This window comes from Balearica regulorum, chromosome 18 (assembly GCF_011004875.1).
Source record: "Balearica regulorum gibbericeps isolate bBalReg1 chromosome 18, bBalReg1.pri, whole genome shotgun sequence".
Lineage (NCBI taxonomy): Eukaryota > Metazoa > Chordata > Aves > Gruiformes > Gruidae > Balearica > Balearica regulorum.
The window spans coordinates 1,055,949-1,081,763 of record NC_046201.1 but is presented as its reverse complement, the minus strand read 5'-3'; the positions used below and the strand labels follow the sequence as shown (position 1 = coordinate 1,081,763).

The following is a 25,815-nucleotide window of genomic DNA, read 5'->3' as shown; positions in this document are numbered from 1 at the left end:
TGGAGGCAGCTCTCTAAGGAAGACAATGTACCATGCAGTGCTACAATATTCTCTCTTCTCGTGTATCTTAGAGAACCATTAACTACTTTTCTATCACTCCCAAGTTATCATTTCCTTTTGTGCTTCCCCTCTTTGGAGGCTGAACGAGGTTTAGATTTCACGTTAAGAAAGAGTACCAGCCTTTATATTCCAGGACCAATGAAAGCCAAATATAATAGGGTTGCAAACATGCCTGTAAGTATGTTGTAATTAATTTTTACATTTCTGGTGGAACTATGTACAATCTGATGGCACCTGGCCAGCGCTCTGTGCTAGCCAAAAAAAAAAAAAAAAAAAGGGATCCCAAACAGAATAAACCAAACAGCCATGGCTTCTCTCAGCCTTCACTCTGCCGGATTAAGAGAACAGCAAGCTCCTCTAAGCTGCTTTCAGTAAGATGGGCTAACAATTATCTTGATCACTCCAGCAGCCCCTCTATGTACCAGCTTCAGCTTTACTTCACTTTTCATGAGTTTGAACAACTCAATAGTTGATAGTTTTCCAAATGAATTCTCATCCATGCTTTGTATGACACTGTAAGCACTCTTCTATCTCTGCTACCAAGTCTTCTGCCTTCTATTGATAATAAGCAGTTATCTCAGTAAGACTTCAGCAGTGGATGAAATCTGAAGATGCAGAACGGAATGCTGACATACAACCCTGAACGTATCTTCATAATCAAATTAACCTGTAGTTTTAACCTCTGTTGCAGAGAGAGGAAATAGTAAAGCAGTTTTCCTGTGTAACCTCACATATTTTGCAAAATAAAAATAAAACAACCCAGAGCAAATGAAATTTAATATTTTTGCTGTAATAAAGACTGACGTCATTACTTGTGCTCATCTTCCTTGTTGTAACCAACCGTCCTTGTCTGCAGACAGCCTGACTTACAGAGAGGAGCTCAGCCTCACCTGAGCAATTTATGTGTCACAGCAGAAACCATCAGAGGCGCCTGCGGCTGCTCCTTCCAGAGACCTTCACGCTCGTTCCAGAGCTCAGCAAGAGCCAGGGAAAAAAAGGAAATTCATGACAAAAGCAGGGAAAGGGAAGGTAAGAGTTAGGCCCATTTGAACCTGCTAAGGAACAGAATCAGAGAACAAAACCAAAATCCAGAAGGTGCATTGTGCACACAAAAGAGAAAGGCTCTGAAAAATGTCACAGTGAAAGTCACAGGCTGATAAAAAAACTTGGAAAAGGAGAACAGAACATGACCACCAGATATTGTCCTTGACTGAAAAGGATGTTAACCTGGAAAAGGCATCTATTACCAACACTACTGAGCTGTGCTCTGCAGTTTTACGTTCCTGCCAAGCCACAGCCTTTGGGAAGTTTCTTATCTTTACAAAGTATGGCATTATCACTGGTTGAAGAGAAGGAATAATGAAACAATCCACATATCTCAAGCTATTAGACCAGTTTCTGTCAGTAGAATGGAATTTTCACCTTGCAAAAAGAGTGACCAGAAAAGCAGCTCCAAAAAATGGAATTTAGAATGAAAAGAATTAGAGCCAGGGATACTGTGGTATCTCCTTGAAGGTCCTATTTGTGACAGGCAGTTGCCTGATTAATTAATATTCCTTCCTTGAAGATGTTTTGTTTTGTTTTTTTAAATAGAGTGTCTTAGAACTGTGAGAGTGTAAGAAATTAACCTTTAAAAGACATGGTTCCATGTAAGCTAAAGCTAGCAGAATTCCTGGCAATGAGGAGTCTTGCCATCCCAAGCTGCTGCACAAAGAACTTCTTACCTTCCACTTTGCATTTCAGATTTACTTCAATAAATTTATTAGTAATGACATGTACAATGAAAGACCGCTTTGCATTAGAAACACATTCAACTTAAGCAGTCTGTGAAAGTGAAACCACCAGTGACAATCCCTCTGTGTATCAGGTTTATTTTATTTTGTTTTGTCTTTTCACATTCAGTTCAACAGCACAAAACTCTTAACTACACCCAAATACATACCCAGATACTAGACTCCTGCAACTGAAATAAATATGTCTACTTCACCTCAGCATTTATCTCAGCAGAAAAGACCATTAGGGCACAAATTGATTCTATTAACATCATCATTTAATTAGTGCTTGTATTAAAAATTATTCCAAGTTTAATAAGATAGCAAACTGAACCAGAAAGACTGCAGTGGCAAAATTATTTGCAAATTAATTTGCCTTTCAACATAGTTTTAAACACATATTTCAGCTGCATATAGCAAAGCAAGCTTCAACTTAACCCTGCGGCACAAACACAAGTGAAACCTTTGCAATAGACTGGGATCTCACCTCCAACTCCTGCTCCCTCTGTAGTGCAAATTGTTTGAATGACTTGACAATAAGGCCAGCATTAGAGCAATCGTAGACGAAAATGGAAGGGCTGCCCATCCAAGTTTGCAGGTCGTATATGGATAGAGGAATATACTGAGTATAGTTCTATAAGAAGGAAAAAAAACCACACTGGAGTTACAAAGAGGCAGAGAAGCAACAGAACTTTCATTAGTGAGATAATAAAATACACACAAAAAATTCCAATTCGGAAATCACAAAATAAAACCTAGATTGAATATTGGGCATATTAATCAATACAAAAAGCAATCAACATCTAATAATAATGAGGACCTCAGACCCAACTCCAACACGAACAACAAGTAGATTTTATTGTTTGAAATGCTAAACTCTAAACTGAAATTCTAAAACTCAGAGTGCTCTGATATGTGCTAACAACCCCAACCAGCATTTAATAGTCCAATTTTATCTCGAATTTCCGCAACACTGATAAAGGATGTAAACCAGCTGTCTTTAATTTAACATCCAACGTCTTAAACTGAAAACTCCATCAATAAATCAAGACTGATCATGCAGCCCATCAGCAGCTACCCCATCCCAGTTTAATGAGATGCTTCATAATTTTATTACAGCCTTTAACTTCTCTGCAACTTTCAGAATTATCCAATAAAATTAAACCCAACAAAGTCTGCCTTCAACAAAGTGAAGTACCAACAATTCCGTTTCTGTAAATATGAAGTGTTTTGTTCCTTCTCTTCCACCTTAACCCCCCCAAATAATTGGAGGCAAAAGCTTCTTAAAATACAAGGAGGATCAAACCCCAGACATTTAAAATTAGCTCTGAAGGGTCCCACCCTAAACTAAGTGGCAGAACTGAACATATAAACCAGGGCAGATTTCTGCAGTGGAGCCTGTGAAGAGCCCCTGCCCCAGGCAGCGCAGCTGGCAGCAGAACCCTGCCTGGCTGCATCCGCACAGCGCCGAACTGCCCAGAACCTACAGTAAAAGCTGTGATGTCCCTATTAACATCAGCAGAACGATGGATGGGATCATAACTCCCATCTAAATTCAAGAGACTTAAAATAGCTGTAATAAAACCAGTAAACTTCTACAAAACTCAAATTTTCAAGGACAGATATCAGCATATATAGACAGAAGTGATCATAAACCATATGTTAGATAAGGTAGGAACTCGCAAGTCATTTCAAAATCCAGTTTTGCCCATATATAAGAGTTTCGGTTGTTTCATTAAAATTAATAGGAAAAAATGTTTATAAAAGCCAGAGTTTTAGGGAGTGAGGCGCTTTGCAAGCTGTTGCAGGATAGAACGATAGATGAACAACTCACCCTTGGCACAGACCTTTTCTAAGGACACCACACAGTTTAATCACATTCCAATCACAGTAAGTTACATATAAAAAACCCGCTTTGACATGTATAAATCGAGGAAATTTTATTGGCATGCATTGTTTTAACTTTCTATCCACAGTGCACATTGCTACAGTGAAGACTGGATTATAGCTCTGCTTAATATTGTGATATTTCAAAACAGAAGAATTTTATGTTCCCATTTTACTGTGGGGGTCACATAAAACTTACCAAATTTGCTAATGATATGTAAATGAGATAGTTTGAAGAAAAAAGGAGTGTTAAATAATAGTTTTCTAGCATGGTTGCTCAGGGTGATCTTTTGATGCTTGATCCTCCTGCCTCTGCCATGCTGGGGCTGTGAGTATGAAAGAACTTGTCCGCATGTTTTGTTCTCAGTATTGACTTTGGTTTTTAGCAAGAAAGTTTCTGCTCTGTTAACACAACTCCCACCATCCCTCTGTGATTGTCTAAAGGCATGACACAACAAACAACTAAACCAGAAACTGATTTTGAATGGATTTCATAACCAATTGCTTAACGAACAACTCAAAAATATTTTTAAAAACAACATTCTTCAGATTTTGCAGAGAAGTTCCTCAGAACTTTGGAATAAACATGTTTGAAGTCAGGGGCTTGAGGGTTTTACCTTTTTAAAACCACATTGGGATTTCCTCTGAAAATACTAGCAAGCAAAACTAGAAAAAGAACATTGCTCTTATTAATACAACAGAACTCACAATAAATATACGAAAAGCATGTTACTGCATCTTCAAAATCTGGCAAAAGGCCAGACAATGCCAAATTTACTGGTTTACGAGGACTGTCTCAACCCTTCCTTTGTACGCCCATACCATGCAGCAAGCCAGCGCAGGAAGCCTACAGTAAAATAACGTACAATTCCATCGTTAAGTGCTCGCTCGTAACACGTGTCAACAAGAGCAGCCAGTTAAATAAAACAAGGAGCCATGGCCATCTACGGCGTGAAGGAGGACTGCAGCTTCTGGCCCTTTTTTGGTCAAATAGAAGATGTTTCAGCAGAGCTGTGCACAGGATGAGTGATACGTAAATAGATTCCAAAGGACTCAATAGGAGCACAACGATGATGCGCATTTTGTGTTTCGTATTCTCACATTAGCAGCAGAATTTCCTTCTGACAACGTACACACATTTCATGTCTTTTTGTACAACAGTAAGATATAACAGGCCCAGGAAAAGGACATCTTCAAAATACTCATTCTTCCAAAGCATGCTACAATTTATACCATTACACCATTCCCTATCAAGCATGAAACAATGTTTGAAGAGCACACATTTCCTTCTCTAAAGCTTTTTTTTAGAGCTTCTGCTCCTCAGAAGTTTGTGGTGTTCAGCTTCCGCCCTGGGCTTTCTGAACTCCAGGGAATCTCTCACAAATCCCAGGAAATGAACCTTGTGGCAATGAACCTACAGGAACCCATCCCCAGTTCTTTCTACACATCTTATTATCTCTCTAACTGAAAGAGTTCAGGAACATTTTGTTTGTTGAGCTGCAAAGGAAGAATTAACAAACCAAAGCACCATAAGCGCCGTCACGTGCTGCCTTGGAGTAGCACTGCATGTGCTGAGCAGCTGGGGGAAAAAATTACAACGGAAAACACTTTCTGCTTCCCTTAACGCTGTATCTGACCCCACAAAGTTACCGAGCCGAAGCAATTTCTGAAGCATGTGTGTATCGCAGGGAGGAGGATGGGTGCGGGAAGGGGAGCGGGCACCTCCCCGCACGCTGTGCTGCAGAGCCGCCTCTCCCTACCACCGTCTTTTCTACAAAGCGTATATAGGTCAGGTTTAAATTCTAATAAAATGAATGCAGATGAGTACCAGGTTATTTATTTACTATTGTCCTCTTCATCTGTCAGGCTACATGAAGTATCAAAAGGAAAGACTTGCTTCATAGGTGAAGCCTGAAAGGTGAAGATAACCACAGAGATACTTACGCCACAGCAAACACAACTTGATAAAATCTATTAAAAAAAATCCAACTCAAGGAAAACCTGTCTGTAAGAGAGAAGGCAGGTTTGGTTTTTGAAGACCAAGTTAGTTTAGCTACTAGCTTTTCAAGTGCCTTATCCAAATCGTACCATACTCCTTCCTCTTACTCACACCCCCCCTGTAGCATCTGAACACTGTTTAAACAAATGACTGAGCTGCGCAGCTGAAGTGAATTGGCTACATGACACTTCCTGAAGGTTTTAGCTTTTTTAATCTACGTATCAGGACATACCATGCTTAATCTCTCCTGAACACACTCCTGCTGTGTGAGAAGGCTTCTTACAGTGCAAATCCAGGGGTCTTCCTCCGACTGGGCAGGGGCACGACCTGCTAATGCCCTGGCAGTGCCGCAGCCAGGGAAATGCGGAGCCGGAGCAGGGCTACCCATCCAGGTGTTCCTGGGACGCCTGCGAGAACGTCTGTCCATCCGCCAGGCTCTTTCTCAACTAATTCAATCAGCTATATCAGCAGTCAGATTTTCAGAAGAGTAGATAATAAAGCATATGAGAGAAGCATTCTCCTTATATTACCATTTTTAACCACCAGTTCAGACAGAGCACCAACTGTGCAAGGGCAGCGCTCTAAATTTTAAATTTTAAAATACCAGCTCTTGAGAAATTAAGGGGAAGATATCAGGGAAGATATTAGTGAAGATCTAACACTCCATGAACTTTCTCCAGCATCATTACAAAGTGTTCCTACACCACTACGTCTATCTGCTGTCTCCGATAGCTTGCTGGCACGTGGGAGACTTAATAATCTGTGGCACTAGAGGAGAGATGCTCATGAGCAGCCATGTCCTTTCTGTCCGCTGCATCGTACCTCCTCCAAGCCCACACATAGAATTGCTTGGGGTATTCAGACAACACCACAACATTCCTGGCATCACAAGCTTTAGGAAGAGCTGAAAGCCATAGCCTCTCAAAACATGATGAATAAACAAAACTAAGCGTTGTGACAGCAAAAGCAGATTTCCAACGATGGCTGGTTGCTCCAGGGGACATAGGTGAAAAAGAAAATACTGAACAGGTACTAAGGTCCTCCAAGTTTCCAGGCTTTCTGGTGGTAGCTACCAACAGCACTGCAAAGTTGCTTTCACGTCTTCTCCCCTCACAGCAAACCGGTGGAAAAGAGGCATTGGGTCTGTGCAAGGTGCTGCCCCAAACAGCTCTGCCTCGTGTGCCGCACGCAGGCTGGGCTGCTCAAACACAGTGAAGTCCTCTCTGTCACCACCGACCTCATCAGCCCCATAATGGCTGCACACCAATTTTAGGGGGGGGAAGAAAGGAAAAATGATCATCTACAGACCAAGAACAAAAGCATATTGGAATGTTTGCAGAGCTTCCTGAAATTCATTGCTGTCTCCTGCCCTCGAACGAAGATGTCGCTCCTCCTATTTGCCCCACGCCCTCCGCTCCCCTGCAGCACCTGCACCGAACCCTCGCCAACAGCCTGCAGAGCCTCCCCAGGACCACGCACTCCTGGGAACAGGAGGAAGATGCTCAACTCGGCCACGTGGAAATCACTATAAATCCAACACCTTTTATTTGCTTTGACAAACGCAGGTCAGCCTGTAACACCCCACATCCATGAACAAGGCCTGGCTCATCCCTTTTGGCCCCTCGCTTGGATGATCTCAAGGTCCCTTTCAGCTTTGCCTTCCTGCTCTTATAACTGAGACTTCAAGTGCATGCATGAGCATTTTAAATCCAATTTTAAAATGTCAGCGCAGTCAAATTTTCAGTACCTCTACTATTTCAATTCAAGAGGGCTATAATGCTGAGCCTCACAGGCCCTCTGCTTAGGTCTAAGGTTGAATTCTTCAGAAATCAGTCCTAAGCCTTGTTGATTTTCCCCCCTCCCCAGTACTTCCTTAAGTTTAATCCTTTGCTTAAAAGAAAAGTTCTGCTCCTGATTCTTTCTTTCCAAAAAAAGCCAGTATTTGGTAACATGCTGCAAAAATCACAAAGTTTCAACTTTCCCCATCAACCTCTATGACAATCAAATTCTTTTTTTCACCATCTGTAAGATAAATCAGACACCTCAGCTCCTAATCACCAGTGCCATCCATAGCACATTACCTCAGCTGATACTGCACGCAAACTGGCAAATACCCAGTAAGCTCTTGGTAAAGCATTTGGCGCAACACACAACTTCATTGAGCAGTAATTTCCTCCTCTTGCATGTGTAACATTCCACCCAGCATTCTTTCTGGCTTATTTATTACCCACTGGCTGTCAAGTAAGAAGAAGGTCACTCTTATTTGTTCTTAAACACCAAATTCAGCTTCAAAATGAATTAGTATTCAGACCAATTGTGTATCGGTCTGAATACTAATCAAGTCTCCAGTATAGATGCACCAGAATAAAGTGATGCCCTGTTGCACTTTCTCCCCTTCCCTTCTACCCTGTTCTTTCAAATCACCAGTGAATACTCATTCAATTATAAAAATAATACATGTGAAGTATGAGAAAAGCAGCTCAATAAGCCCCCAAAATAAAATAGGAGCATATGTATAATAATGAATGCAAGTCCTATGTCAGCTGAACATACTTTTCAGCTACAAGCAGTATCTCTCCATTTCTTAAGACTCCATTCTAAACAGGTTACCCTTAATATACATGAAATAGCTTAACTAAAGGGAAAGCAAAGTACATTTAGGGCACACTTGGTATCACTCAAAGGGTGTTGCAGGTGATCTACATAGCTGTACAAACCATGGCTACAATCCACAGCTAAGCAAGAGTAACAAAAGTCTTTAAAAAAATAAACAATACCTATTATATTGTACTCAGAGGCTCTTCAGCACTCTGTGCTCTGAAGCAGAGCTAGCCATCTGTTTTCTCATTCTCACGCAGTATCTCTAGGTTGTTTGAACAATGGCTGTTCAGAGTTAGTAGATATTTTAAGCATAAACTTCACGGTAAGAACTTAATAATCAGTCAGGGACAAAAGGCAGCAGAGCCAGATCTATTGGGGGGGCCTCACTGTTTGCCCAGACACAACAGAACTGGGGTGCGATCTCTGCAAAGCAGACGAAGCAAGGGAAAGCAGCTGGTTTTTCAGTGCCTGGCAGTGAGCCTTAGTGCATCTGAGAGCAGGCTGTCCTGCCTGCCGGGAGGTGGGGGACGACCTGTTTGGTCTCAGAACTTCAGGAACAGAAGAAAGCAAAGAGCTGTTCAGCAGGGAACCAAACAAATACCTGTGAACACATTTTACACCCTGAAAATTCAGTTGTTCTCTAACAGAACACTTCAATAATTTACATAGCAGTGAAAAAGATGAAGCTGTTCAGCACTGCTTCTCAAAGACGCACCTTGTTGAAGACCCAGATCTCCCCATTTACTGTTGGCCTGGGGACGCCGTGTCCATTGTAGTGGAAAAGTACCCGCTCTTCCTTGGCGTTTCGACGCAGAGATGTACACAGTTTCTTAACTTCATCCACTGTAGGATCAAGACTCTGCTTGTACCTGGCCTAGTAACATAAAATGTAAGATAAACATTTTAAGCATAAAACCAAATCTATTTAAGATGCAGGCACCTAGTTAAGATAGAAGCATGTATATAAATTGGTTACATTGGGAAAAGAAAACACAAAACATTTACTGTAGAGCTGAATAAACAAACTATGTCTGCTACTGGTGTGTGGGATTGCACGCACACACAGGAACAACACAGGTTTGAGCGAGTTTATCGCATCTCTGAACTCCAATCCATTTTGCTTGGGGATTATTAACATTCAAAAAGCCATAGGAAGGTCAAATATGTTTTCAACATTAGTCAGCCTCAAAAATAACCCTGCACAATTTTCTTAATCCTCAAATTCATACCCTATACATCTTCAGCTGAACAAAATTCTCTCTTAAAGACAAAAGTGTAGAAATCAGATATTCCGTAAACCTCAAATCTCATACTGAAATGTTCCTTCTCTCCCATCTGGAAAAGGGACACAGCTCTTGCTTCAAGCCTTAAAAGGAACAAAAACACCAGACTGAAGGGTAGAGGAGAAATGCAGATAGCTATCCTTCATGGAATAAGAACAGCAGCAGCCTCATCCTCTTCCTAAGCCCTGACTAGTTAGGGCTAGCTAGGACTAGAATCCCAGCCTGGTTTGGGTGGGAAGGGACCTCCCAGCCCACCCAGTCCCACCCCTGCCATGGGCAGGGACACCCTCCACTAGCCCAGGTTGCCCAAAGCCCCATCCAACCTGGCCTTGAACACTGCCAGGGAGCCAGGGGCAGCCACAGCTTCTCTGGGCACCCTGTGCCAGGGCCTCAGCACCCTCACAGAGAAGAAAGTTAGTTCCCCTTTTATTAATAAGGCAGATAGAAAAGAAGCCCGGTCAATATCTCTGCAAATATGTTAAACCTAGACAGAGTCTTGCCTTTTCTAGATCGACCAGTGAGAAATTTTATGGCAAAAAGTTTGTCTTCAAAAAGAAACATGGCCAAGTTCTTGCAGAGCAATGTAGCATATCACTAACATACTTTAAATTAACTGTTAAGATGAGACACCAGACTGTATTGCAACCCCTCCCTAAAGAAGGGTTATGAATATAACAATATTTCATATCTCCATCTCAACAACAGCTCATGCTTTAAGACAACACCATTCTCAAGATAAAAGAAGTGCACAGAAGTCCCAGGAATCTGATATTCACACAGCCAGGTAAAAAGAGGGAAAACTGATCAAGAGCCCTTGGCAATCACCCCTTGCTTTTGGAAAAATGTTATATTCGATATCATCACAACTTTGGCTGTGAACACATTATCATTCCTAGCTCTACAGCAAGCACATAAATCAGAGCACATTTCTGTGTTTGAGGAAAAAAAAACCTGTTAAAAAAACCAATGCTTCAAAAACATTTTTACTTGGTGAAGTTCAAGATGTCTATGTAGTAGCTGGTTTGTCATATTCAAAAGTGCATTTTCTTGAAGCAAGGCCAAATAATAACAAAAAGTCTTTCAACTGTCCTTTGAAAGATAAAAACCTGCTTCTTCCTCTCTTTTCCAGATCTGCAGAGAGACTGAGAATCCAGAATCACAATGGCTTAAAAAAATTAAAGCCAATGTACTGAAATAAAGAACCAAGTTTAAGAGCAGAACAACCTCTACAAAAATCTGCTACTGAAAGCCTGTTTAGAAACCAAACCAAGGTCTCAGACATTTGGGCTTTTTAGGTTTTCTGTATGACAGGCAAAGATAAGAAAGTCTTAAAGTATCCTAGTAAAAGAGGATGAAGCACTTTAATATAAAACTGTTTTGCTTATCTATGAAGCTTGAAAAACAGATCTCATGCTGCTCAATTAATATTCAGCATCTCAAGTCAATAGGCAAGATGGATACACTGAATGGCATCATTTGCATGATTACAACAACGAAGAAAAGCAAGCAAAAGGAGAAAAAAAATATTAAAAACGAACCAGTGATCTGACACACTCATCCTTTTGGGGAATTTCTGCACTAAATAAAGATAAGAGGCTATATATAAATCTTCCAGAGACTCCCCCTGTACCTCTTTCTCTCTCCTTTCAGTGCTGTTATGAAGGCGCTGATTTGCAAAAATGTGCACCTTAAATCACATTCTGCCTGCTGGCATCTTTACAGGACACTATAACCAGAGTGGTTGGTAATTTTTCAGCTCCTTTTTTCCAAAGGAGAACATGCTCATTGGAACACTCCTCACGTCCTTTTAGCATCAATATTAAATACAGCTCGCAATTAATGGAGGTGAATTCATACTCTAAAACTAAGGCCTGTAGATCTAGAGATCCCAACTGTAAACATATCATTTGCACACTGAGAAACCCAAGGCTGGGAAGAATGGAAGGGAGAGGAGGCAGCCTGTAAATAAGGAGACAGCCTTGGTCCCACCTGCCAGCTCGGGACTTCCAGGCGTGAGTTTATGACACATCATTCACGCATGTACGACAAGAAACAGGTATGTGAGTAACAAACTAGACCAGGTGGTGTCTTGTTTCCTTTTTTTTTTTCCTAAAAAATATCTTCAAGACTTTTTTCATTGGTATGCAAAAAATACCAGAGAAGAAGTACAGTAATTACAAGCAACGTTCAGGGCTCGTTCATCTGATTGGGGTACTGGGTGTTAGTTGTGGGGGAGAGAAGCAGCTTACTGGTTTGTGTGATGCTCTGTGCAACAGGGTGCTACTTTTAATAACTGTTAAAAACAAGTAAGGTCTCCTTCCAGAACAAAACTACAGAAGCTGAAGGTCTTTGAGAAGAACATACAGAAAAGGTATAAAACCCCTGCTAACCTGTGGGCTGCCACTCCTACCCAGCACCAGAAAGCACGTTACCGATGAGCAGTTCTGCAGCATCCCAGCACGTTTAATACCATGGCACCCAGATGAGCTGCAGTCCAGCAGGATTCACTGATTCAACAATTTTACCTTTCCTTTCACAGTATGAAGAAGCATTTTTTAAGCACAGTTTTAGTTCTCATATGACCATTTTGCATTTTAGCATCACTACCCATCAGATGAAGAGTTTCCTTTTGTCACCCTCCCAATATTTCCTTCTGTCATTATTCATTTCTCTCCCCTGGTGATGTGCTGCATTCCTTCCCTTCCACTCCCAAACAGATGCTTCCAAACAGTACTTAGTGCAAAAGGTAACAGAGATCCTAACCTAAACCCCAAAAGGTCTGTTGGGCTTCATCTCAGCAACTTCTGTTGAAATCAGAGACACACACCAAGGCTTTATGTTTTGTTTTCCCTTTGTTTTTATGAGCTATTGACCAGTTCCAGGTTGTTACTGCGTCTGAAGGCCAGGCTGGCCTTCCCTGCCTTCTATCATGTGTTGATGACAGATATTTTCTGGTGTTTGGCAAGGAGTCTTTGCTTCCTGACACAATTATCAAACAAGACAATCTAGACTTCAATTCCTCTGCAGATGATGCCCAGCTGTATCTGTTGCTCCCAGCTGATGTTGCAATCGTAGCATTAGAGCTGTCAAAAAGCCCGACCAGGGCGCCGTGATGGACAAGCATGAAATTGCTGACGGTGATGTCAGCTGGCTTTCTGGTATGAATTTGATTTTCTGATCAGCTCAGTGTCTCACTGAAGAGCTCCTGTCAAAAGCAATAACTTTGTGGTGGCCTGATCCAGACTATCCTCATTGCCACTCGCACAGGCAAAATTAAAAGTTTTGCTTGTTTATGTAATATTGCCACACTGTTACGAAGCACTCACTGCTTTATCCAACCTTATTCCTGTATACTTGTTTAAAAATACAGTTATTAGGTTAATTTTTAAGACATTTCTATTTTGGGGGAAAAGTGTCAGTGGACAAGTAAAGCAGAGTTCCAACTGAACAGCCCTAACCCAGCCTCGCTAAAGGGGCTGCACTGGCACCAGGGCTCAAACACAAAAAGCAGCAACAATAAAGCACAAGCATTGTCCCATTTGTTTCATGAGGGATTTAGTTCTTTCACAGGATAAATAAAACACCCACCCGTTCACTGATTAGCAGGTGATAGCGGTAACCGCTCCAAGATGAGTCTGTCTGGAGGTGAAAAACCAATGCACTGTGTTCGTCAGCTTCTATCCCACTGGGAAATGTCAGCACGTATTGGCTGCATGAAGTAATTCCCACAGTTCTGTAGATTTAGTGCTTAAATTAATGGCTCTGCTTTGGAAACTTCACCTAATTACAGGTTTTTTCTTTTACTTTGAATGGGGCCAAAACATAAAAATCAAACAATGAGGACAAGTCAAAGTTACAGACCCCCTTCCCTGGAATCACCAAGCTATGCTCAAAAGAGCAGGGGCTGCAGCAGCTCAGCGATTTCCTGACAAAGTGCTTTTGCTGTCATTTGAGAAAGCAGAACCCGGAGTTATTCACCTTCCAAACCCTGCTGTGCTCAACACTGTCCGATGCTGAGTTCGGGCAACGTTACGTCTTATGAAAAGGATGAAATGCAGAGTGCTAAAGGTGACAATTTGAGAATAAGTGATTTAAGTTCTGATGTTGCTTAACCATTAATGCGCAATGGAGAGAAAAAGAGTTTTAGAGCCAGGCCATGCTTCCGCCGTGGTTGGCAGAGGCACATGGAGCACTATGGCACTTTCATCAGGGAGATGAATGTTTTTCCCCCTCAAAAAAATACACGGATAAACCTATTTCCCCGTCAAAGTTATACAATTCAAGTCTTGATCTTTCCTTTTCCTGCAGCATAAGACCTCAGTCTCGCTTCCAGAAAGACTCCACAAGCCTTAGACCACAGCATGCGTGTGATTCAATGCCAGAGAAGCGACACTTGGCACAGCAGATATGAACTTTGTGAAAAATTTATCTGTTGGCATTCATAACCTTTGCTGTTTACAAGTTATAACATTGCCCTGTTTTCATTCAGCATAACAAAAGCCTAAAGTCACTCCCCTTTTATCTCTAAGATACCTCTCTAAACCCAATGGGCATAATTTCCATAAAAATAAATTCATGCCTCATTTTTTACAACTCCTATCGGCACATGATCCCCCAACTGCTTTCCCCAGTAACTTCATGCTGCTGAGGATGATGCTTCTGGTGAGTCCGGGCTGAAGGACACAGCTATTCCAATGATTTCCCCAGCTGCCACAAAGAGACGTTAACTAGTGCGCACTGCTGTAAGGGAGGTAAAGAGGGTAAAACTCTGCTCATCTGAGTGGAGAAAAGGCATCATCTGCACAAGGCCAGAGGCTCACACTCAAAAGTTAAGAAATTCTCAGACAGACCTTGGTTAAGCAGGATTTAAGCCCCTTAGCATTTAGCAGATTAAGCTCTACAAGACCATTTGGAGTGGGGTCACAGGATACCAGCAAGAAACAACTTGAGAGAGAAGCGGCCAGGGGGTAAAATTCCACTGGCAAACAGTGCGGGATGGCTTGAAACTCACAGCGTAAGGACTAACAAAGTTTCCCATGCAATCACAGCTCTGTTGCTGCTCACATCTGCCCTCCTCTCATTCCCATCTCTCCTCGAAGGGATCAAAATCACCTTTACCATAACTAACCTAGTCCCAGCCCAGTTATCCTGACGCGGCATCAATTACATCTGTATCCTTCCTGACAACTGGTCATCTAACCCGTGTTAAAGCCTTCCTAGGGCAGATGCCCAAAAGCCCTGCAAGGCACCGCATGCTGCTTTTCCCTTCCGGTTATAAACATCCTTCCCTAACATACCCTAATTCTTCTTTATGATGATTTATAATCTTTTCTGCTTTATTCTTCAAAGCAACTCTACTGCTGAAGGTGAACCTCTGTGCAAACGGGACACCACAGGGTGTCGTGCAGCTGCTGCACTGTGACTTAGACCAGATTTGAATCCCAGTTTCCAAATGCAGAAAACATATTAAACCTGAGACTTTCCTATGCACACAGACAGCCTACTTAACGTGATTTAATTAAAAGGAATCAAAGCAATCTAATTATTCCAAGAGAGTGTTTTTTGGAACAATGCCCAAATTTGAAGAACAGAAATATAAAAAGTCTTACAAAGAAATAAGTTACTAAAAACAAGAGTAATGAGATCAGCAGCTCCAAGGGCCGAAGACGGGCAGGTTGCACACTCCCTCTCTTGGCTGCGTGCGTACCGGAGCCTCCAGCCCAGCACACAAACCACCCTGGCACTGCTCAAGGGATCACGGTCACTGCTCAGAACCCTCGTCGTTGCTCCACAAGCCAGCTCAGCCAGTGTTGTCTGTGAGGACGAAAGGAGCAGAACACCGGGGAAGAAAAAGGGGGAGAAAAGGCCTCACAGCACGTTCTGAGACATCAGGAAAATTGTTACGGAACTTCTGTAGTCAGTTTTATCAAACTGACTGTTAAAGATTAAACTTTTGAGAACACTTATTTAAAGGCATGCCAATGGTCTGGTGCGAAGCTGACCCTGGAAGGAAGCAAATCCACGCTGCTTCCTTCTGCACCATTCCAAGAAAGCAGCACAGATCAGAAACAGATTATCTCTACAACAGAATTTACCCAACTCAGGGTAGGGTGCTCCAGGGATCGATACTCTCCTCACACAGAAGAATCTCAGCAAGTCCTCCGGATTGCAACTGTACAAACCAGCCCACAGCTCAATCCCACGGCCACGTCCTCTACCAGCCGTCCCAGCCCCGCGCACTGCAGGGCCGCCCTGCGAGATATGGCAGTGCAGAAGTGGCCGCGCATAAGAGCACGTTAACAACTGTTTTCACAGAAAGAGAACTCAGACCAGTACCTTGTACCCAAAGAATAAAAAAACCTCCAAACCCTGCAGCCAGAGATGTTTCTCAAATGTTTGAAGACCTGTTAGTGATGAACACTAAACATCCTGGATTTAGTTTTCCTTAAAGTGAAAAAGATAAAATTGAATTAATTCAGATTCCATCTTTTATAAGGCAACTGCCAGTTTGATGCAACATGTTCCTCTGAACGTCTGGAACAAACTCTGGCTTAGATGTATAAAACAGGCACATATATGTCAAACAGTTTCACAGCCGTAGAATGGGATGACTATGTTGTGCCACACAGCAAAATGACATCATTGATGTTTTACTTGTTGTAAACTATTTAACACACTGGAAGCACACAAAACAATGAAAGGGAACATTGCCAGAACAGTGGCACTAGTCTTCCCAAGCAAAACACCATGCATCCAAAGACTGGTGTTACAGTTATTTTATTTAGCTTAACACATTTAAATAGAAATTTTGAGCAACATAACCATTCAGAAAATTAAAAGGCCCAAAACCAAGGATGGGTGCGTGTGCAGGTAAAAGAATGATGGTGAAAACTCTAGAGATTACTGAGAAATTTAAGCTTATACCACACCTACATGCATGTGCTGCTGGCTTGATTTTCGTGCTTGCACAATAACCGTGCCAAACTGCATCTCCATGACAAAAGCAACAAGGTGGAGAGATGAGAAATATCTCCTCTTTTTTACTATTTTAGAGCCATTCACCATGAAAACAGCCATCGTAGAGACAAGCATGTCCTTGCCACAGGACACTGTTCAAGCACTACTTTGAATCATTTCAAACTTTTCACCATTCATAAGCTCCTGGAAGAAGAAGAACATATGAGAACATACCGGCTCAGAAAGCCAACAAGCATGTACGATACACGCTCAGGCTCTTTGCGTGACGTGGTTTTTCCCACCTGCAGCTGGCTGGGGTACCAGCAGGGTCCTGGATCAGAACCAGTACAGCCCAGTTACCAACCCAGAGGCTTTTTATCGCTACTTCACTACTCAGCTCGGCTCACTCACCGCAGGCTCGGCAGGGACAGCCCCAGAACTAACCTACGGGATAAACCTCTCCTCGGAGACTGAGCTTCCACAAAGACCCCTGAGGGTCTACATCTCGAGCAACTTTCTCTAAGCCCCTTCTTCCACAAATTCTTCCAAAACACACTAGCAGTTTATGTTCCTAACACCTTTCACTACTAGTTGCTTTACACCCACTAATTTCAACTAACTTCATTACTATAGACTGTTATTCCCACACTTCTTTCCTTTTTCTATATATGACACTGAGTTGGCCTACTTCCAAGTCTTCTGATGTCGAAGCTGTTTTAGCGAAAAACTACGTACTTCATTCATAACAAAAATACTTTGTTCTTTGGTTCATTCAAAACCATTATTAATATCTCAATCCTGTGATTTACCGTGATTTAATTTTAATACTTACTAAAACACATCTTTTTCTTGCATCAAAGAAAGATTCAGGATCCTAAATTTACACTGGCTTTGGAAACACATCAAAGACCAGACAAATTTAGACTGTACAAGAACACTTTTATTTTTGCACAACTTCACGATGAATGAACAATCTACACAGGAAAGAATTCTTTCATGAGCAGTAGAATCAAGCCAAATTTTCCCCAACTTTGCTGCTCATTTTTGGACTTTCTATCACCTAATGGGATGCAATCTCTCTCTGAAGCTTTGTGTGGTAATGGTGTTTTCTCTCCCCTCCCCATACATTAATGGCCGGTAAGAGCTGGGCTCAGACCACAGCCTGTTCCTTACTTGACCAGGACGGTATCAATACGCACTGTGTCCCCCACCTCCACCCAGCTGTTGTCACAAAATGTTTACGACAAATTTATATTCCGAATTCTCAACCCTTTTAAAAATGGCGTGTGATGTGGTAAGGTTCCTGGGATGTATGGTGGGTGCAAGACGCAATCACACACTGCATGGTTTTAAAAGCCTGGCTTCCTCAGGAAATCAGTCCAAAATCTATTCAACCTTTGGAATTCATGAAGCAACATGTTCTGCACTACCCCATTACAAGTGCTTGTTTAAAATAACCCTTACCACATCAATAAAAAGTATGTCTTGTAATAAATCTGGCTCCTTTTCTGTAAAGGATATCTGACATTTTATACAAAAGCAACGTACTCTAACTTGCGCAGCTGTTTTCCACATCCACCTCAAACAAAGAAAACTGCAGCGAAACCATAGTAAGACAGAAATCCTCTGCCTGCAGCACACGACCTTGTAGTCACTCCCAGTTTGCTGTAGAGCCCAGAAAGGAGAGTGGTGTGACAAGCTTGTCCCAAAGTACCTGGCAAACTCTGTCTAGCACAGTACTTGGCAGGAAGCCTGCAGTCGCACAGAGAGTTTTCTGCATTTCACAACACTTGCACTGATGCAACTTTGGTGTTTGTTTCCTTATGCCTGCAGACATGAGCGCCAGATCAGGATTTTGCTGCACCAGGTCAGACTGCAAAACGCGGGTAGCAGAGAAGTAAACAGTTGCCAGAGCGTGTTACGTGATAACTTCAGAGATCAATTCAGCAATGTAAGAAGTGATTTCAATTTATACCTACTATTCAATCAATCATAAACTCAATTGCCTGTAAGCTTGAGCTGATATGACCACAATAATTCTTGCATTAGACACATGCATGCAAATACAAATTAGTCTGAACCATATCCAGAGATTCCAGGCTTTTTATTTTTTTTAAAAAAACACCTTGTAGGTGTTTTAATGTTAGGCTGTGGACACATGAAATTACCCTGATGTAATTCATGAGGATTAATCAAAGATAATCAGAAACTGCATATTTAAGTACAAGGGAGTATGCTGGAAATTCCGAACTGATGTTACAAGCAACAGCTTAACCTGGTTAATGCAGGCTGTCAAAAAATGTTTCTGAAAAAATTATTAGCTATTGCTAACTTGAAGAATATTAATTACAGTGAAGACATACTATAACTTACAGATATTTAAGTTTAAATGCTAAACTAAGACACAAGGAAGACTCTTGCAAGTCTTAGGCAAGTCCTCCGGAGATATTTGATTGCATTTTAAAAATCCATCTCAATCTCCTACACACTAATGTACTCATAAGCAGCCCAAGACTTACACAGCTTAATTTGCTAGATGTCTGGGACAAAATGCATTACTAGAGCTAAGCTATAAGGGTGGAACATTTATTCGCTTGACTGTAGTCAGCAGTGTAGTGACTTTACCTTTCCTCTGCAGAGTCTTTGACCTTGCTTTTAAGTCCAATGTGAAATGAATTCTAAAGTACCTAATCCTCATTGCGTGGATTCAGTATTCAGCAATACTCCGAAAAAAATACCTTTGAGCAGCCTGTTCATGAGAACTGATGTTGACAGGGAAGACAAAAATCAAGACTACTAACCTTGGATATCTGCTACAATAGATTCAGGAGACAGGTGTGTTTCTCAGCAATTACAAGCTGCTACACACTGCAGCTTTGCTCCAAGATTTATAGAAATTCTACCCACCAGCCTATACTACATAGTAAGAACCCCTCCCTATCTGTTCAAATAAAATAAACATTCTGAGATGGCTGCATAAATAATTGCTTATTTTAAACAAAGAGAATTGTAAAAGAACTTAAACCTGCTTCTCATATGCCAGATCCCTATCCTCAGACCAACAGCAGTTTGACGGGTCACATCACAAAATGCTCTAACAGGATTCTAAGTACACACCAGGACACATCATTAAAACCTACTTAGTCAAATAACGTAACTCCTAAGCAACGGCGTCAGTTTAGTACTATTCCTTCTTTATAACCTCTATTTTAAGAGCTCTTTAAAGTTTTGGGCTTGATATTACTCGGAGGCCAGTTCAGGCTGCAGGACTAGTCTAGAGCATAAGCGAATCCTCAAACTGGTTGTCTTTATATTCTGGTCAAAGCGCATCGTCCTCAACAGGAGGAACTACTATGCTGTATTCGTGCTAGGACAAGAACTTCATCTTCTCTATACAAAATCATTATTTAGTAATTTCAAGTTTTCCTCTGATTGCAAAGTAATTGTTTAATGAAGTGACAGATTGTTAACAAACAGCTTAATGAGTCAGGAGAAGGAAAAACAATCATTTGGAGGTTTATGCTTGTTAAAATCCATATGAAAGGAGTTAAAATGAAGCATTTCAGGCTCTTATCATTCTGCCTTAGAGATGAGCAGGAATATAAATAAAAATGTAAATAGTTTTCTTTGTTAATGCTCTATATTTTGCACAAAAATCTGATGTCTACTCAGAAAGATGCTCCAGCAGTCTAACATAATATCATGTGCACACCCAAGTTTGCAGTGACTGGTCCATTTAGTAGTGGCATTTACTCGATGAAGAGCACCAGGGTCGATACAATGGACCTGCAGAAGGCTCCTCCCTGTCTGTCATCACCAGTGATTCACTACTTTCCATGGAGCACAAAGACAAGGTATTTTTAAATAGGTCACACAGAGGCTGGGTGGTAATTACAGAAAATCGTTAATCAGATTTGAGCAGGCAGAGCTGCTTATCTCTTTAAAGAAGCCTTTCTAATATCAGGTCTTTCTTCACATCTTAGGACAAACTGACATTAAGAGTGCAATGGTCATAGGAACATACCCCAGAATACAAAACTCTCGCTTGTCTGCCAACTCTGGCCTTATTTTGATGACAAAATACAAAACAAAAGAGAGAGGAAGTATAAAACATTTGAATGGATCTTATCTTCAGAAGACTACAGAAAGCAAAGCAAGAGAAAGCAACACGGTCACTGAAGGATTGCATTCAAATAGAGGATTTCAAAACTAAGAGGAGTTCAGATGCTGGGTGATAAAGCGAAGGAAAAGCATTTCAGAGGCAGTCGCAAGGAATTCCACCTTGGCAAGGGGGGCCCAGCGCTGCTGCCACCAGTGAACTGTGCAGGGGAGGGGAAGGCGGTAGGTAAAATAAGAATCTGGTTCTTGGTGGCCTTACGCCCTTAGCAGCTTCCTTGCCAAGCCGGCCTTACTGAACGTGCATCTGGGAGATTTTACCAGGTCACTCTTTGCATTTTCAAGGGGAGCTGTTTAAGATGTGCAGAAATAGCGGTGGGGTGTTCTGGAGCCTCTGCCTGGCGGCGCTGCAGGTCTGCTTCCTGGAGAGCACAACCAAGGCAGGCATCACCGCCCAGCCGCTGCTCGAGCGGTTTAGTGATTTTGAAGACTGCCACTTCTCAGAGATACGCTAACCTGAATAGTCACGTTACTGCATCACTTTTCTAATAAAATGGGAAGACATTTTGTTTGCTTACAAGTTAAATGTCCTTTTCATTGTGGTTCAAACTTATCTTTCCAGACTTCGGCAATAGCTTCCCCTCTGCCCCATCTCCTTCAAGGTCACTCCTGCCTGCAGTGTTCGAGGCTTTCAGCAAGATGGCAAGACCCAGAGGATTTTCCCACTAACCTGATTTTGCAAGTTTGTTGACTTAGTTCCAGAATGCCAGATCACTACTGATCTGCAATGCATGAACAGTTCAGTTCACAAAACGGCTTAATGCCACTTTCTTGTCTTTACAGCTTCTGAACACGCTTCTTCACATCAGTTCATGCCTGTAACTATTCTTTCCTTTTTGTGCCTCACTTTTCCACGAAAATCTCAGAGAAGTCAGTATTAAGTACATTACTGCTGCAATTTTGCAGTTTCCACTTTATTTTTAGTAGTAAGTTAAAGATGTATCAGATTTTTTTCCCCTCACTATCAAAACAATTAAAACATGCATTCTACCTAGACTGAGCCCCAGAACTGTAGTAGGGAGCTTTCCGCTTGCACAGCTTCCTCCCAAATCCTTTAGTTATTGCTATAGGAGATGGGTTTTTGTGTACAGGTGGTAGAGCTGCTCCCACGCTAAGGCAGTCACACCAGCAGTGCCTACAGACATGCTGCTACAGTTCAGGCTACAGAACTCCAGGGAACCCGTGCAGTGGTTTCAGATGCTAAAAGCTCCACAGACGTTCATCGTGACTTCCTCTCGATGCTTAGTGCCCCGGCAGCAGCAGCAAATAGGTGGTCCACTTCAGATTTGTCAGCACAAAAGAGAGTAGCTTCAGTTGATGGTTTAAAACCATCTTTGGTGATGGTTTAAACGGAAACCCTGGTCTTGTGCTCTCTCCTGCCAAGCTATGCTGCGGATGAGTGGATGCCTGGGTTGCGCTCTCAGAGAGCTACCAAAAGGAAAACTACAAGTCAGATAACTGCTTAATTGGCCCTAATTTTCTCTGTACTCACAAGACATAAAAAAAAAGTGGCTTTCATCATTTACCATACTTACAATTCGTGCTTTTCTGGCTAAACTACCAGTTCTTCTAGAGGGAGGATGTTTTGCAAAACCAGCACATGGCTAACAGTCAAACTCAGAATGGTACCATGACAGTTTTTCAGATAGAAAGAGAACGTGAATAACTGGCTTTGGCAGTTATACTTGTTGACCCCTCTTCTATGACAGACTTTTTTTTTTCCCTAGGAAAAAAATGCTGGTTTATGCTAAAGACAGTTGATCTTTAACAAGACAGCAAAGGATTGATACAGCAAAATTTTGCAGAGCCTGAAATAGCTGCCAAATTCAAGAGGCTGTTGGGAAATAGAAAACAAACAACACAGTCCTCTTAGGAAAACCTGGTTTTGTAAAACAAGGTCACAATGTTGGTTTTTTTTTTTTACCCCTTCTTCAGTTTTTGTTACGTGTTCCTACATCTGCAGAGTAGGGAGACAACGTACAAGATTTTCCATTTTACATTTTCCCCTTTGGAATTCTACAGTATTTCTTTTGCAGGAGCAATTAGTATTTGCTGTTGTTTTAAAAGAAAAACCCTACAGAAAGAAAGGAAAAGCATGACTCACAGAGAGACCAATAATTAGGTCATGTGTTCAATTAGTTTTCATGCTTAACTAGTTACTCTTTAGGAAATGCTCAACCTTTGATGTGCAGCAGGCAACTTACCAATTAATTAGGCAGAAGGAAGCAATGCAAGGAATGAAACCTCAGAAACCCTATCAAAGCCCAGAGATATCTAATGAGGGAAACAACAGCATCAATGACAGAAAACATGCACAAAAAGGTAGAGGCCTTAAATTATCTGTTTCAAGTATCTCGGCTGTACTTCCTTTGAAATTAATAGAAAACTGCTGGGAAGCAGAGTAGAAGAGAGAAAGAAGCAGCCTCGTTTGATCAGAAAAGCATCACTGTTTCCTTGAAGGCTTGCCACAAAAAGTATAATCTGTCCATATTGTACGAGATGTCTCCTCAGAGACCATCACTCACTGGTGGATACAAGCTGCAAGAGGCATCACACAACACAGGACATTGGGGGGGGGGGGGGGGGGGAAGGAAAACCCTTTAAATAAAGACCTGCATAGTTAAGTACAATGGGACATCCACACTGCTGAGAGTCTCAGCCTGGCACCAACAACTTGGGGAAAAAGGTAATATATAGCCACAGTTCAACTAACTAACATTTCTATTAATGCTATACATAAAGGAAGAGGCATGCCTGTTTGGGATTAGTACCAAGTTTCTCAGATCCCCTAGGCCCACTTCAATAAAAGATTGCTGCAGTCACTCCTCCTTGAGTATGTCACGTCTTTGAACTGAATGAAAAAATGGGTACAACCACGTAAATTAAATGGGCTGGAAAGACTTAAAACATGCCTAGATCTGCTAGACTAATGAGTTCAGATACATTACCACCTGTCTCTTAATAAGTGACACTAAGGTAAGTAATGGAGCATCAAGAAGAGAATTGCATAAGGAACAGAAACCAAATTGCTGTGTGACAAGTGTCCGCAGCACCAGCGGTGACTAGGGATGCTACAGATGCAGGCGTTCTCAAATACCAGCATTTGCTTCCAAGCCACCCTTCCGAAAGGCTTTCTAAAAGTTTATTTAACCTTGTCTTCTGATCTCTCCAGTCCTCCCCCTACCTGGGATTTTCATCCTAGTTCTCCTTCACTCCAGTGATGTCTATTCAGGTGGAGCTATAATGAAATACAACTAATTCCGTTAGACAATCAAACAGTGAAGATGACTGCCTTAGCAAAAAAGGAGGAAGCAGAGAGAAGAAAAAAACAACAATGTAGCACCTGAATTAGAAAAATCAATACTGTAATTGACTTTGTTTTATTTAGGCAAGTGGGCGAAGGGGGGAAAATTCTTTGGGATGTCATCTCTACAGCTCTGGCTTTGCTGGTGCTGGCTACAACAAGGGAACAGAAGCCCCAGAGCTACTGGCCAAAGGGGCAGGAGGAGGTGTGGGGGAAACAGACCTTGCACAGATGACAAATTGCAAACCTTGCTGTGGTTAAATCTTACAGGGAGGCACAAACCTCTCACACTCCATTAAGTTACTTACCAGAGGATGTAAAAAATCCCAAATTCCATAGAAGAATTGACCTTCAACTTGAAGTAAAGGTCTCTATGCAAAAGCAGGATCCCAATAAAAGAGTTCTGCAAGATCTCAGAACAGCTCAGAGTGCTTCGCTCCTCTGTGACTTCGCGGGCTCACTTCCAGATCTCGGGAAGAGCAGGGCCCAACGCCTGCACTCGCCAGGGGCCAGAAGTCTTGTTGAGAGAACCTGGCACTTGAGCCTTGGGCCCTGCTACCACATCAAGGGACAACAAGTTTCAAATTGCTACAAGGCTCTCTGCAGCTCTTTCCTTCTCCCCTGAAACCTCTGTACACATCAAAATAAGATGTCAGACCAAGGTCTACCTTAAATAGAGCAGAGGACACAACTTCCCTTTTCTTCCAACCCATCCATGGTCCTCAACTCCTGCGTACCACAACTAAAGCTTTATTTTCTGTAACAGTCCAGCTTAAAAGGATAACAGTTCCACTCCAGCCCCCGGCTTTGCTGAGGCTGACAAGGTTCTTTGATGGATCTTGTGAATGTGCCAATTACATATTGCTCCAGCTTGAAGAACGTGCTGTTTGTAATTACTCTCTAGATACTCTCTCCTCCAGCTCTACTATTGCTCCTCTTCTTTGCACCTTCCAAACCTTATTTCTTTCAGTAATCTCACATGCAAACCAAATTTACCTACAGCCCTATTCTCTGGTCTGCTCCAAACCTATTTCCCTCAGTATAGTCTCTTCCACCTGGTGATTGCACTTTCAAAACTTCCCTATAACCACTGGCTTCTTATTTCTATATTGCACCACGCCGTAACATCTACACAAGCTTTTAGAGCCAGGCTTCTGTAATGCCAAGACCTCATCACACTGACTGCTATTGTTTTACTGCCTCTTTGTACACTCCCGTTTGTTTGCATCAGTCTTGTTTCAGACTGCGAGCTGTGCAGCAGTGGTTTCCATTTCATCTGCACAGCACCTGCCCCAGCCAAAGCCTCCTCCACAACCAGGGCTCCTGCGTGCTGCAAGAGTACAATTTAAAAAAAAAAAAAGAGGGGGGGGGGAAAAGGAACCCTTACCAAACCACACCCGAGGGAGATATAAACATCTGTTTTCCAGCGGTCTCACAGCTAACTGCGCAAAGACCACCACGTGGCACGAACTCCTCAGGGAAAGGAAGATTTTAAAAAACTTAAAACATTCATTTTCACTGAGACAAGGTCCTGCTCCCCCAGTGTTAAGCATGCTCTTCATGAGCAATGGAGGAATCTAAGTGTCTCTGAGACAGCTTTCTTAACCTCACCTCTACTCAGGAAGAGTTATCGACAGCAGGTTTTGACCTTCCAGTGGCAGGAAAGTTCCTGTCAGAGAATAAAGAACAGTATTGCAAAAGGCACCTGGCGTAGGAGTGCCATTGGGATTCAGCTGGACTAGTAGGAATCACAACAGAAGCGACAAAATTATCGAG

At 42.0% G+C, this 25,815-nt stretch overlaps 1 protein-coding gene and 1 long non-coding RNA gene across 7 annotated transcripts in view; one reads left to right on the top strand and one right to left on the bottom strand.

Annotated features, from left to right (window-relative positions):
* Nucleotides 1-25,815, bottom strand: part of RPTOR (regulatory associated protein of MTOR complex 1) — a 150,025-nt gene that overhangs the window by 102,222 nt on the left and 21,988 nt on the right. For all 5 annotated transcript variants that reach the window (XM_075771018.1, XM_075771019.1, XM_075771020.1 and 2 more), the window contains exons 4-5: nucleotides 9,035-9,193; nucleotides 2,320-2,466 (exon numbers count right to left, since the gene is read on the bottom strand). In XM_075771018.1, the coding sequence (XP_075627133.1) occupies nucleotides 2,320-2,466; nucleotides 9,035-9,193 (306 nt within the window). The remainder of the gene's footprint in view (nucleotides 1-2,319; nucleotides 2,467-9,034; nucleotides 9,194-25,815) is intronic.
* LOC142604444 (uncharacterized) lies at nucleotides 18,376-20,414 on the top strand. Of its 2 annotated transcripts, none has more exons than XR_012838325.1 (2): nucleotides 18,376-18,510; nucleotides 20,232-20,414. It is a non-coding gene; the product is annotated as an uncharacterized LOC142604444 (long non-coding RNA). The 2 variants fall into 2 exon arrangements; XR_012838324.1 differs by having other exon boundaries at nucleotides 18,402-18,510; nucleotides 20,277-20,414.